At 35.4% G+C, this 14,156-nt stretch overlaps 1 protein-coding gene across 4 annotated transcripts in view; it reads right to left on the bottom strand.

Annotated features, from left to right (window-relative positions):
* Positions 1-14,156, bottom strand: part of tsc2 (TSC complex subunit 2) — a 65,331-nt gene that overhangs the window by 19,619 nt on the left and 31,556 nt on the right. For all 4 annotated transcript variants that reach the window (XM_058776526.1, XM_058776533.1, XM_058776540.1 and 1 more), the window contains 4 exons: positions 13,185-13,439; positions 5,919-6,104; positions 2,826-2,968; positions 1,239-1,795 (listed from right to left, as the gene is read on the bottom strand). In XM_058776526.1, coding sequence (XP_058632509.1) covers positions 1,239-1,795; positions 2,826-2,968; positions 5,919-6,104; positions 13,185-13,439 — 1,141 coding nt within the window. The remainder of the gene's footprint in view (positions 1-1,238; positions 1,796-2,825; positions 2,969-5,918; positions 6,105-13,184; positions 13,440-14,156) is intronic.

A 14,156-nucleotide genomic window follows, 5' to 3' on the forward strand; every position in this document is an offset into this window, starting at 1 on the left:
ATTTGCGCAGCTTGTCAGTGAACAACGGCTCTGTGTAGTAAATGCTGCTCTATGTGAAATCACGCACGTGATGGAAATTACCGCTGATTACAGAACCGGCTTTGCTGATGAGATGCGCATTATATATCGCACGCGATATATTGTGCAGCCCTATTTCTTGTACAATTTAAGACTTTTTAAGGCCTTAAATTTGATACAACTAACTTTAAGACTTTTTAAGACCCCACGGAAACCCTTTAACTTATTTTTTTTAATTATTATTTAATTAACTTTAAGGCAACATGTTTCCTCAATTTTTTTAAGTTAAGTCAACTTAGCACTTTTTACAGTGTAGTTTATGTAATAAATAAAACACTAAAACAGTCGTTTGTAATGTTACAATGTGTTAGGCACCACATTATAATGGAACATTTGCTTACATTCTAAGATTACATTCAACAGTGAGATTAAATTATTAGAGTTTTCAAATTTAAGTGAGAGTTAGATGATGACAAAGGTAATCTAAATGTAAAAATAGAGGAAATCTAATAATGAAATACCCTAAATTGACTGATACTGATCAGTCTGATATTTTTGAAAGAAGTCTCTTCTGCTCACCAAGGCTGCATTTATTTGATTTAATAGTTAAATAGTTAATATAAACAGGAATATTGTGAAATATTATTGCAATTTAAAATAACTGTTTTCTATGTGAATATATTTTAAAATGTAATTAATTCCTGCGATGCAAAGCTTAATTTTTTCAGCATCGTTACTCCAGTCTTCAGTGTCACATGATCCTTCAGAAATCACTCTAATATTCTGATTTGCTGCTCAAGAAACATTTCTGATTATTATCAATGTTAAAAACAGTTTTGCTGCTTCATATTTTTGTGGAAACCCTGCTAAGTTTTATTGAGGGTTCTTTGATAAAGAAATGTTTAAAAGAACAGCATTTATTTGAAATACAAATATTTAGTAAATGCCTTTACGGTCACTTTTGATCAATTTAATGCATCCTTGCTCAATAAAATGAGTTTCTTTCGAAAGAAAACTATTGAGCAGTACTGTATTTATAACTGATAACTGATATGGTGTTGATATATCATGCATTTCTAACTTTTATAATACATTTAACATGCTTTTTCATCCTTTTTGAAGCTTGAAAACTTTAGTTTGCGTTCAGTGTAATTGCATGGAAAACAAACTTTCTAATGCGTATAAAGGAAGGCAGAATATGAGTTTGGACTTCAAGTTACCTGGGACTGAGTCCTGAGCTCTTCTCTGCGTTGGATGGACCTCCTCGGTTGTGGTACGAGTCTCGGTCCATCTTCCTCTCCCTGCGAGACGAGGGTGCGGACACTGAGATGGTGTGTCCGCGGGGTCTGTGTCCAGTGGGAGACAGGGGTCCCGGCTGAGCCGTGGGAAACTCCAGCCTCATCCTGGAGGTGGAGGACGAGGAGACGGAGACGCTAGCGCTCGAGCTGGAGGGGCCGGCTGATGTAATGCTCTCTCCCGGCCAGGTGCTTTCACCCGAGGCCTCTCTCTCGCCGGCCTGGACTGTCGGGATCCTGGAGCTGAGCAGGTCTCCACCAGCGGCGCTCTGGGCCGCAGCCTTGATGAAGGCCTCGGGGAGAGTCTGCAGCTCCGGGGATGAGCTTGATTTGCTCAGGGTGGTGGCCTGAGATAATGGCAGGTCACTCTCTTGAAGACCCGGCGTGGAGAGGGCTGGCGGGGGCTGATCGATGGGGATACCGCCCTCACTCACCTCCTCCAGAGTCGACTTCTCATCGTCCTGACTGGAGGTTGAGGAGGACTTGAGGAGAGAAGACACGAAAAAAAACATGAATCAGTCTGTGGTTTATCAATGCCAATAAAATAAATATACTGGCTGGTTAATTGGCCTGGCTGATGTATTAGTCTATCACTACCAGTATTGAGAAGTATATCAGGTAATAATAATAATAATAAATTATTACTATTATTATTATTATTATTATTATTATTTCAAATGTATATATTATTTACATTTATTTATTTATTTTTGTTGTTATATTATTTATATATGTTGTTATTAATTACATGATAATAATAATAATAATAATAATCCATTACTTTTAAAAATAATTTAGTAATACATAACTATCAATAAATCTCTCGCACTCTCTCTTTATGGCAATAATACATACATTACTCCTCATGTCAATATTATATATATATAGGCTGTTAATATTTAATTATGTTTAACTAAATATTTAACTCTATATAAAGTTTTTGCCTTGCCTCTATATAAAAAGTTTACTGCATAAACAATGGAATACTTACTATACATCATTATTATCATTGTTGATGTTGTTATTACTATTATTATTATTATATATGTCAAAATGATTACTTTATTACCAATACTGGGGGATAATCAGATCACTTTTAAATATACAAGAAAATATCTGAGTTAGTTTTTCAAATAACAGAAGCTACTGTGTTTTCCCGTTTATTTACTGACACTTCTCCTGTCCCTGTGCTGAAGGAAATTGGCAGCGAGGTGCAGAGGCACTTCCTTCAGCCTGCAGCTTATTAACTTCACTTTTAGTGTGAAAAGGCCTTTAGAGTTACAAAAATATAACCTTTGGGTCTTGTTATTACAAAACAAATAAGCAAGCCCAGCCCAGGTGACAAAAAGTGACACAAAAGTGACGTAATGCATTACTTTCCAGAAAAAGTAACAAAAGCAATTACATACTTTATTTACGGAGTACCGCAATATTGTAATGCATTACTTTTACTTTTCCCCAACACTGATTATTGTTGAGTGTGTTGAAGGCGTTTGGTGTGGATTCTCTCACTCTGCTCAGTAAGCCGGCTGGGGTTGTAGCGGCGCTCATGAAGATGGGTTCAGACGCTACGGCCTCAAACTCCTCCAGCTCTTTGGACTCCACTGCTGACACAGTCGCTCTGCTCCGTCCACCTTCTTCCAACACAACCGAATCTGTGAGACGGCAGCACGAGATGATAAATGAGATGTTGTCACAACACACTGTATAACATCCACGAGCAGAGGTGCGTCTACCATATCTGCCATTAGTCTAGAAACTCTCCTACAGTCACTCTAATACATGCAGAGCCATCTGAAGATCAAACCTGCACAAACACACACAAGCTGATCGAGTTGAAGCAGGTTCAATACGGATTTGACACTGAAAGGCTTTACAGAACATGCTTTTAGAGATCCAAGGAAATGGAAATGCGAGTTGACATCCATGTGTGTTAGATTTGAGGTCTGTATGCTAGTGCAGGGTCCTACGAGATGACAAAAGAAACTGAAGCAGACATACACAGCTAAAAGTCTCTCTCTTTCTGAAAAATGTGCCAAAATAACGACGGCATCTAAAAATATCTAGCTAAAAACATTTTCCAGCCCTTTAATATTTACATGTTTGTTCTGAGATTCCTCATTGGCCTTATTATCCTTCAAAATGTTTTAAATATCATATAATTATAATACCATGCATTTAATTTAGTTGATTTTTTTTTTTAACTGACAGCCCTAACATGAAGGTATACATTGCTGTTTATTAATATAAATTGCTATACTGATGCAAATACATGAAATTATTAAATTAACTAATAATAGTAAATAACAATAATTGAAAAAAATTTAATTAGTAATGAAAATTTTAGCTACATCTGACAATTAATAGTAAGAATGACTGGGTAATATAGAAAAAAACTATTTTTAAAGACACTTAAGAAAATTTTATATACATTTTAATATCTAAATAATATTAGTTTTTTTCTGTAATTACTTATATTACGTAAAATTGTTTTTTTTTTTTAAATTAAGGAAATCTGCCTTTTTATTAGACTTCAAAATTCTTTAAATATTGATGCATTGAGATTAATGCAGTTAATTAATTGCCAAATCATGCAATTCACATACAATTCTTTTTTTAACTGACAGACCTGGTATGAAGGCAAATACTGATTTTTATTATTATTATTATTATTATTATTATATTGTTACATTGTAAAATATAAGCATTAAATTATATAAAATTATTATTATTAATAATAATAATAATAATAATAAGGCAAATAAATAATTTTATTATTATTATTGCAAAACTACATGAAAATGTTTGTACTTCATAAATTCATTTATTACACCAAAGCAAAAAAAGCTAGTTGATTTGACAAAATATACACTTTTTATCCCCTGTAAAAATACACTTTTCCTTGCACATTCATGTACATTTTAACCTAAAATATTGAATAAAAACAAGTTAACACACAAGTTATGTCAACCCTCTACAACTATATTCTTGGTTTATACAGAATAACTGAAATATTTTCAGCCATTCAGTTTTGAAACATTTCAAAACCTTTTTTTATCCACATCGTCCAGCTCTAACAGGAATACTTTTATGCGGATCGAACTGAAATCACACATAGAGGGGGAAAACATTACAAGAGAAAAATGCCTTTCATGTCAAATTCACGGACGCAAGAAAAAGAGCAAAGGGAAGTGAAAAGAGCTCCAGAAAAAGGAGGAGGAGCATCCTGAATCAGGAATCAATCCCATCGCTGGTTCTGTGTGGAGATTGGTTGAGTTGACTGCTGATTAGTTGGTTTGTTCTGGATTGTTGAGTGTTAATGAAGACAGGAAGCTACAGAAACACTCTATAGTGGCGCGTGTACGTGCTCGAGGCCACATACACACACGCGGCAGACATATCTACCTGCCCACGATATACTCCTGTGTAACCTGCCAGGCGTTTCGGGGGAGCAGAGAGAGCCCAGAGCGCCCACTGCAGCGACAAACCCAGACAAAAACCAACACAGGCCAAGCCATCAACACCGCATGGACCCAGAGGAAACACACAGAAACAGTCAAAGAGGCAGGCTGACAGAGGGACAGATGTGTTGAGCGGCCCACTGTAGACGGCATTAGAGGTCTGCAATTAAAAATACTCTGCTGTGGATGACAAATGCTTTTTCTTTTTAATGTGTGTCATTTATGCACTGTATGTTAGAGGGAGGTGAAACGGTCATTAAGAGGAATAAATCACTGAAACACTTGTGATTCTGCTGAATTAAGTTTCAACGATTATGCTTTCAGCAGGCATGTTCATGTAAAATAGTAAGAGTCTGTAAAACAAACAATAAATAAATTTTCAGCAGGCCAGTGTATATAAAAAAATAGAAATAAATAAAAATAATTAATAAATATATGTATAAACAAACAAACAAAGTTTTCAGCAGTTTGATTTATATATAAATAAAATGTTTTCAGCAGGCCAGTGTATATACAGAAAATAGAAATAAAAATCATTAATAAATGTATAAACAAACGTTTTCAGCAGTTTGGCTTATATAAAAAAGCAAGATCTTGGAAATAAATAAACATACAAATAAATGCTTTCAGCAGACCTGTTTACATAAAACTGCAAGAGTTTGATAAATAGCTTTACATAAATAGATAGATAGATAGATAGATAGATAGATAGATAGATAGATAGATAGATAGATAGATTTAAAAAAATAAATACATAAAAGAATGGTTCCAACGTGTGACGTCATTTCCTCCCCAGAAAGGAAAGATTTGGCTCTTTGGAGTGAAATAGCATACTTGCATACTGCACACTAGATACTGTATACTTTATACCACATAATGTTAAACCTTAACTAAAATTTAAAATATTTTTGGATATTCTGTGCATACAAAAGAAATACTGCATTTACAAGAAATATTCTGTGCACAGTACACATGCTACAGAAACGCATAAACAGTGTAAAGTAGCATAGCACAGTATTATGCTACTCTCAGACTCAGCTGCAGCACTTGATATCACAGCCCGCAACATATCTACTCTATAAACTCCATTCCAGCTCCAGAAAAATATGCTGAAACAGTGTTGTTTTGAGAGACGGCAGCTCACCGGTGTTGGAGCGCTGGATGGGGCAGGGCCTCCCCTGCGGCTGGGGCACAGGGGCCTCGCTCTGGGGCTCCTTCACCCCGTCCATGGCCATCAGCACACTGGACAGCTCCTGCAGCGGGACGTTCCCCAGCTCAGACGAGAAGGGGCTCGGCGGGTTCTCCAGACACATCAGCCAGCTGGTGTTACCTGAGAGCAGATTAACAGAGCCAAACTCAGGATGCACGCTTTAAATCATGATAGAGGACTCAAACTAATCAACGTAAAGAAAAATAAATAGTCTATTATAGAAAATACTCTTCTTAGATCAACAGAATAGTACTTTCAGAAACTATTTCCTTAGGTGTATCTTCAAAACATCACATGGTGACAGTTGTTAATAAAACTAAAATAAATGTTATTATTAAGGCTGTCACTAACGATTATTTTGGTGATCAAGTAACCGGTCGACTATTCTGACAATTAATCAAGTAATCGGATAATTATAATAATTTTTTTAGTAATAAAAATAGACCTAAGTGAACAAAGGAATTTAAAATTAATTTAAATACATATATAATAGCAATGGGGCAATAATAATTAGTTCAAATAAAGTATCAAATTCAAGTAATAATGCGGTTTTATTGAACAAAACTGATAAAATACATAATGTATTGTAAACAATAGAGTTTCATAACAAATGACTGCAGAGGGCGCCAACGGCCTGACGATTGTTTTTACACATTACTGTGTGATCTAATACTTGTTTAATATTGATTAAACAACATATAATTCAAATCTCCACTTAATCTTAAATTTTGGCCATTTCTTTACAACAGAAATGCTATAGCCACTGTAATTTCTTGAATATGTAGACATCGAAGCATGTAAACTCAGTAGCGAGAGTTTAAAGTTTTATTTTGAAATTGCGATGAACAGTTGGCACATTGAAAAAGATATTGATGCATTGTCCAGTGTTTGCATAGGTTTATAAATGATTTACCTCACAAATCTGATGAAATGGGGCATATTGCGTTCCCAGATGAACGTTATAATAAACCCAAACTCACAACAATATGCAGAGTGCATGAATTCAGGGTTTCTGCAGGATTTTTAAGCTCAAATTTAAGACTTTAATACCTTTTTTAAGACCTGCACAAATAAATTTAAAACCATATGAGTGGGGTAGGGCAATGTCTACAGTACCATATTAAACTGTAAAATTACTGTAAAAGCATGATTTACAGTTCAGATACAAGTTTTCACAAAAACAAAAAAATGTTTTACAAATGATAAACTTCACATTTCAGCCTTTAAACCATTTTTAAGAAAATGGATGAGTCAAAAGTATTAATTATATTAATTTAAACAATTATTATGAATAATGTTGTTATATAAATTAAATAACAAATCAGGGATGTGCGATATTGACAAAAAAAAAATTAGACAATATTTTGCTGAGTGTGTTGGTATCTTAAAGATTACCGTGGACAGCTGACATCTGAATTCTTTTGATATTCTTCATATTCTGTGTGGTCAGTTCACAGCAGTGATAGAAATTAATCTTTTCCAACACGTTTTATGGGCATTTTTACCTTTAAGCCATTTTTTTTTCTAAAAGTGTGCATCATCTTTTGAGTCAAATTCTTGCATTTGGGCTGTTACCAAGCAAATGAAATCCATATCAACAAAATTCATCTTTGCAATGCAGAGAAAACACAGAAGCTGCATCTGAAGTGGCATTTAGATGCATTTACACTATTAAATGCAGCTCTGAGGGACATGGAATACTTTAACCTGCAGTTACAAATGCATAAATAATGTTTTGACATTTTAAACATAAAACTGATGTTTGAAATTATTTTTAAAAATTAAAAGATACTTTAAATGTGAAATTAAAACCACCAGCAGGTGGCAGCAAGTCACAGTTAATAAGTGAGTCATTGCGATTGAAACGAATCATTTAAACAGTTGATTCATTCAGGACCGAAACAACGTTATGTTGCTCAGAGACGCAAAACTGTGCAGTGGCTGTGTTTGGAATTATTTTTGTTGTCGAAATAGAGAAAAAAACAGGCAATATGGTGTCTAAAACGTAAGTCTCTTAATATTAACTTCTTGTTTATTGAATAAAATTTGCATGAAATCAAATCACATTTGTACGGAGCCCTTTACAGGACATTGTGGTGGGAAAAATTCGGGGTGAGTGGAAAAAATTCAGGGTGGGAGGAAAAACATTTTTTCAAATGTTTTGCGTTCTCTCGCGAAACTTTTGCGTTCTCTCGCAAAGATATTTGCGTTCTCTCGCAAAGATATTTGCGTTCCCTCGCAAAACCATTTGAGTTCGGACAAACGCTTCCTGTTTACTTTGCAGCTTGAAGTGGTTACAGCTCGTATGTTCACAATGGAGCGGTTCATAGAGTTTTATTTTGAACTTGCACTCAAAGTAATACAGTCAGTGCTTATTTCAGGGCACGGTTTTGGGACATAAAACGCTTAATGTGGCTTAATGTTTTAAAACAGTGACATTGGAGGACTAAATTCGATAATAATAAATCCTGATAAAAATTATTAGGCTAACATTAATAACCTTATTAATAATATTCCTATTAATATAGCAGAATATGAACGCAATGCCCTGCATGTTAAGCCTTTTCTTCCCCATAGAAAATGCTTAAGGTAGGTTAATGAAAGGTTCATGCAGCTGGTATGTTCACAATGGAGCGGTTCATAGAGTTTTTATTTTGAACTTTGACTCAAGTATAAAGAAATACAGTCAGACAGTGGTTAGTTCAAGGCACGGTTTTGGGACATTCTAACACTTTAATGTGGCTTAATGTATTAAAACAGTGACATTAGGACCAAATTCGATAATAATAAATACTAATAAAATTGTTAGGTTTATATTAATAACCTTATTAATAATATTACTATTAATAAAGGAGAATAGCCCAGAATATGAATGCAACAGATTTGGTATTTTTAAATCACCGTTTTCATTATAGCCTACCTTAAGCATTTTATGGGGGAGAAAAAGCTTAGGCTACGTGCAGGGCGTTGCGTTCATATTCTGGGCTATTCTGCTTAGTAATATTATTAATAAGGTTATTAATATTAGCCTAATAATTGTATCAGCTTTTATTATTATAGAATTTGGTCCTCCAAGTCACTGTTTTAAAACATTAAGCCACATTAAGCGTTTTAGAATGTCCCAAAACCGTGCCCTGAAATAAGCACTGACTGTATTACTTTGAGTGCAAGTTCAAAATAAAACTATGAACCGCTCCATTGTGAACATACAAGCTGTAACCACTTCAAGCTGCAAAGTAAACAGGAAGCGTTTGTCCGAACTCAAATGGTTTTGCGAGGGAATGCAAAAGTTTTGCGAGGGAACGCAAAACATTTTAAAAAAAATTTTTCCTCCCACCCTGAATTTTTTTCATTCACCCCGAATTTTTCCCACCACAATGTCCTGTAAAGGGCTCCGTACATTTGTAATCATGCTGACTTTGAGAAATGTGATATTAACTATATGAAATTATATAGATATATACTTTTTCTGCCCCTATATCTTCAATTATGTGATAATTCTAAATGCATTTTAATAGACTGAATCATGCAGTGAAAGAAGGCACTCTAAACGCGCACGTTAACCTATGTTAACTTACTAGACTTCATCACGTAATGTATGTGTGCACTCTGTAGGTGCGTTTTGTTTGCTTTTCGCGATATACTCGATAATGTCAAAACGGACATTGTTAAAACTACAATTACAATATTATTAAAATCGCAAACCATACATATCGCACACCCCTATAGATTTTTCAAATGTATTGTTTTCTTATCGATCCACCAGTTCACATTTAAAGCTCTGCGTGTTTGCAGTGTAAAAACATGGGTGGATTTTCGCATTTGTCTGAACTCTGATCAAAACAACAGTTATTGAAATTGCACATTCATTCTCTGCCAGCAGGTGGCGCTTTGGTAGAAATATAACTGTTTCCCCGGTAACACTGTATACAAAGAAGCGCAGCACAGGACTTTGAACATGCAGCACTCATGTTTCATAGCCTTTTGAAGTTTAATCGTCACATTCAGCCATATCGCAATTCTGGTCTGTCCGTCCCCAAATTTAAGTCTTTTTGAAATCATAATTAAGATTTCTTGTACAATTTAAGACTTTTTAAGGCCTTAAATTTGATGCAACTAAAGTTGTAAAATTGTAAAGTTGTTTTTAAGACCCCGCGGAAACCCTGATGATAGGATTTGAACAGTTTGTGTGGAGCAGCATTTACTGTGAATGCTCTGACACGTGACCTACACGCATGTAAATAAAGCACGTATATTAACCTACATCACATATTTATTTAACTGAATCGTAGCGTTTGTGAATTCACAATAGCATTATGCTTTATTATGATTTTTTTATAAGTTTAATATATCATGCAGCCTTGGAAAACGGTCTAATGCTGCGTTTGATGGATTCTCGTCCGTGGAATCACCACTTTCGTTTTTTTGCTGGTTACTCAAGCTAATACGGGCAAAATGCAATCGAGTATTTAAAAAAAAAAAAAAGTACTCTAATTGAATCGAGGAATCATGACAGCCGTAGTTATAGTCATCAGGACAACACAAATACATTTATTTTTTATGAAAATGTAAAATACTGTTGCATGGAAAGTAAAAAATTATGCACACACACATAACGGACGAGGATCTCGTCATACTGAGACCTCCAGCTGTCTGTTCACACCTACAGCTATATACCCATGTACCCGTTTAACCAACATCTGCATCAGCATCTGCCCGCCCGTGCCACACATCCGGCAAATTCAATTACACCGACGCTAATGAAACAAGCTGACTCCAGGCACCAGAGACATGTCGGATCTCAGCTTATACAGAGAGAGATTCAACAAAGAAAGAAAATGAACATTTATGAACAAATAAATACTTTGTGATTTTATTTTACCTCATTTTAATTTCAAATAATTGATTAATTAGCATTACTTGTTTAGTTGCACTATTTTTATTAAAGTACTTTTTAGGTTTTTGGAAAGAAATAAAGGTAGCACTTTATTTTACAGTCCTGTTTCTCATGTACATACTGTGTACTTATTACCCTGAACCTACCCCTAAACCTAACCCTACCCCATGTACTTACCTTATATTATCAGTACTTTCTTATGTAAGTACACCATAACTACATATAAGTGCATGTACTGTAAAATAAAGTGCAACCGAAATATGATACTAGCATACATTCTCAGAAAAAAAGATATAAAAGGTGCATCTTTGTACCTAAAGGGTCCATATTGTACCTTAAAGGTACACATCAGTACCTGAAGTGTACATACTGATACCTAAAAAAGTACAAATATTTACTTTTTGCGAAGGTACTGCCCCAGTGACAGCTTTAATACCTTTTTTCTGATAGCGTACTGGAAGTGTTTTACTTATTTTTAATACAATTAAAATTATATTACATTTTATATCCATGTACATTTACAAAATATAAATAAGTAAATAAATAAACATTTGACCTTGTTTTTTGACAGACAGGTTACAATGTGTGATGTCACTTCCTACCTAGATTTACCTAGCCTTATCTCCAAATGACTACAGCCCCATTGACTCCCTCTGCCAATGCATTTATGAAATAAACTGTTGGATGTGCCAGAACTTTCTTCAGCTAAACAAGGAGAAAACTGAAGTCATTGTATTTGGAAACAAAGATGAAGTTCTCAAGGTGAATGCATACCTTGACTCTAGGGGTCAAACAACTAAAAACCAAGTAAACAATCTTGGGGTGTTTCTGGAGACAGACCTTAGTTTTAGTAGTCATGTCAAAGCAGTAACTAAATCAGCATACTATCATCTCAAAAACATTGCAAGAATTAGATGTTTTGTGTCCAGTCAAGACTTGGAGAAACTTGTTCATGCCTTTATCACCAGCAGGGTGGATTATTGTAATGGTCTCCAAAGAAGACCATTAGACAGCTGCAGCTGATCCAGAACGCTGCTTCCAGGATTCTGACTAGAACCAGAAAATCTGAGCATATCTCACCAGTCCTCAGGTCCTTACACTGGCTTCCAGTTACATTTAGGATTGATTTTAAAGTACTTTTACTCATTTATAAATCTCTCAATGGCCTAGGACCCAAATACATTGCAGATATGCTCACTGAATATAAACCTAACAGACCACTCGGATCATTAGGATCGAGTCAGTTAGAAACACCAAGGGTTTACACAAAACAAGGGGAGTCCGCTTTTAGCTATTATGCTGCCCGCAGTCGGAACCCGCTTCCAGAAGAGATCAGATGTGCTAAAACATTAGCCACATTTAAATCCAGACTCATCTGTTTAGCTGTGCATTTGTTGAATGAGCACTGTGCTACGTCCGAACTGATTGCACTATGTATAATCATTTTCTATTCTTAAATGTTTTAAATTCTTTTTAAATCAATTTTTAAATCACTTTGTTTTTATTGTTGTGATTATTATTATTTTTAATTCCTTATGACTATTTCACTTCCTTTTAAGTAAAGCACTTTGAATTACCACTGTGTATGAAATATAATAATAAGTATAAATAAACTTGCCTTGCCTTGGGAAAGGAAACTTTTGGCTGTTTGGAAAAAAATTAAATTCTTTGATACTGACTTTTGACCGTTTCTCAAAGAACTGAACTCAAAGAAAGACAGCAAAAGAGAGAGAAAGAGAGAGAGAGAGAGAGAGAGAGAGAGATCACAAAAAAAGATACAAAGAAAAATAAAACACAAAAAAGCAATAGCACCATAAAACTGACTCATGAAAGAAAGACAAAAAGTGAAAGACAAACACAGAAAGGAACAAAACCACAACAGCAACGCTATGAAATCCTCAGGAACCACATTGAAAAAGCATCCCGTCATGTGTTATTCTTCAAGAAGTGAAGCACTCAAGGACACGTCGCAATTAATGCACAAAAAAAAAGAATCTGTGAAATGCTCCCGAGCAATTCTTCATTTAGAGGCAGACGGAGGAGAAGAGCTGAGGAAAATTGGGCCCGTGGGCACAGCAGGTGTGAGTCAAACTATTATGAAACTTTGGAAATGGCATGGCATCCCCTGCGGGCCGCAAGTGCGCTCATGCGCCTCTCAAACGCCCTTGGAATGAAGTGATTATGATTTAATTTTAGTGCCTGCACAAATGTGTCATAATTGAGAGCGAGTGGGTGATAATTACAGCCCGGGACAAGGTTAGGAGGTAAAGCACGCACCACCGGATATTTGCGGTGTGTCGTACCTGAGGGTCTGCGGATGAAGATCTCGGCCCAGCCCTGCGTCAGCATGGGCACAAACTCGGCCAAGCTGGACTTGTCTTTGAGCGGCGCTGAGGACTGCGAGGCGGAGGGCGCCGGGTGCTCCTCCACTCCTCTCTGGGACCCCAGCACCTCCAGCGGGGGGCCCGGCGGGGGCAGCGGGCCGCTATACTCGCCCTCAGGAGACGCCACCAGAGGACTGAGACTCTGAGCCGGACCGGCACGCAGAGCGTGACCACCTGGAGAGAGAAATCAAGAGTGGCATATAATGCCTTTACTATCTTCCAGTGTTATTTTACTATATCTATTACGATATTAAATTAATTTTATAATAAAATCTCAAATATTATATTACCTTTTTTAGTAGTAGTAGTTTTAGTTTTATAGTTTTTTTTAAACACTTTTTATTTAGTTTTAAGTATTACATATCATAATATACTAAGATATTGTATATCTTGAATTAGGTTATATTTTTATAATTTCCCCATTTAATTTTAGTAATTTTTTAGAAATTATGTTGTGTTTTTGTCTTTTTTTTGTTTGTTTTTTAAACGTCTAAATTAATTTAAATTCTATACATTTTTATTTCATTTTTAGTTTGACTTATTTTAGCGCGTTACGGTAAAATAAAAATGAGAAATGTAGGTTGTTTTATATATTTTACTATGTCAGTAAACATTTGTTTTATTTCAAGTAACAAAAATGGTTTTATGGTACAGTTCATTTTAGTTGCAATTATGATAATGACTCTACTATTTACTAGACGATTTTATTTAAAGTGTAAGGATGAAAGAACCTCAGATACTTTGATCTCCTGAGAAACAGACAGTACAAACATGCACGGGCATCTTCGAGACACCCCACAGAGTGGAGGTGCAGGAAACTTCCAATTGTTTCTTCTTAAATCCCTCCATCCATCCTTCCTTCTACTCAGTCTGCTCAGAATGGTCAATAGT

Source organism: Onychostoma macrolepis, chromosome 01 (genome assembly GCF_012432095.1).
Source record: "Onychostoma macrolepis isolate SWU-2019 chromosome 01, ASM1243209v1, whole genome shotgun sequence".
Lineage (NCBI taxonomy): Eukaryota > Metazoa > Chordata > Actinopteri > Cypriniformes > Cyprinidae > Onychostoma > Onychostoma macrolepis.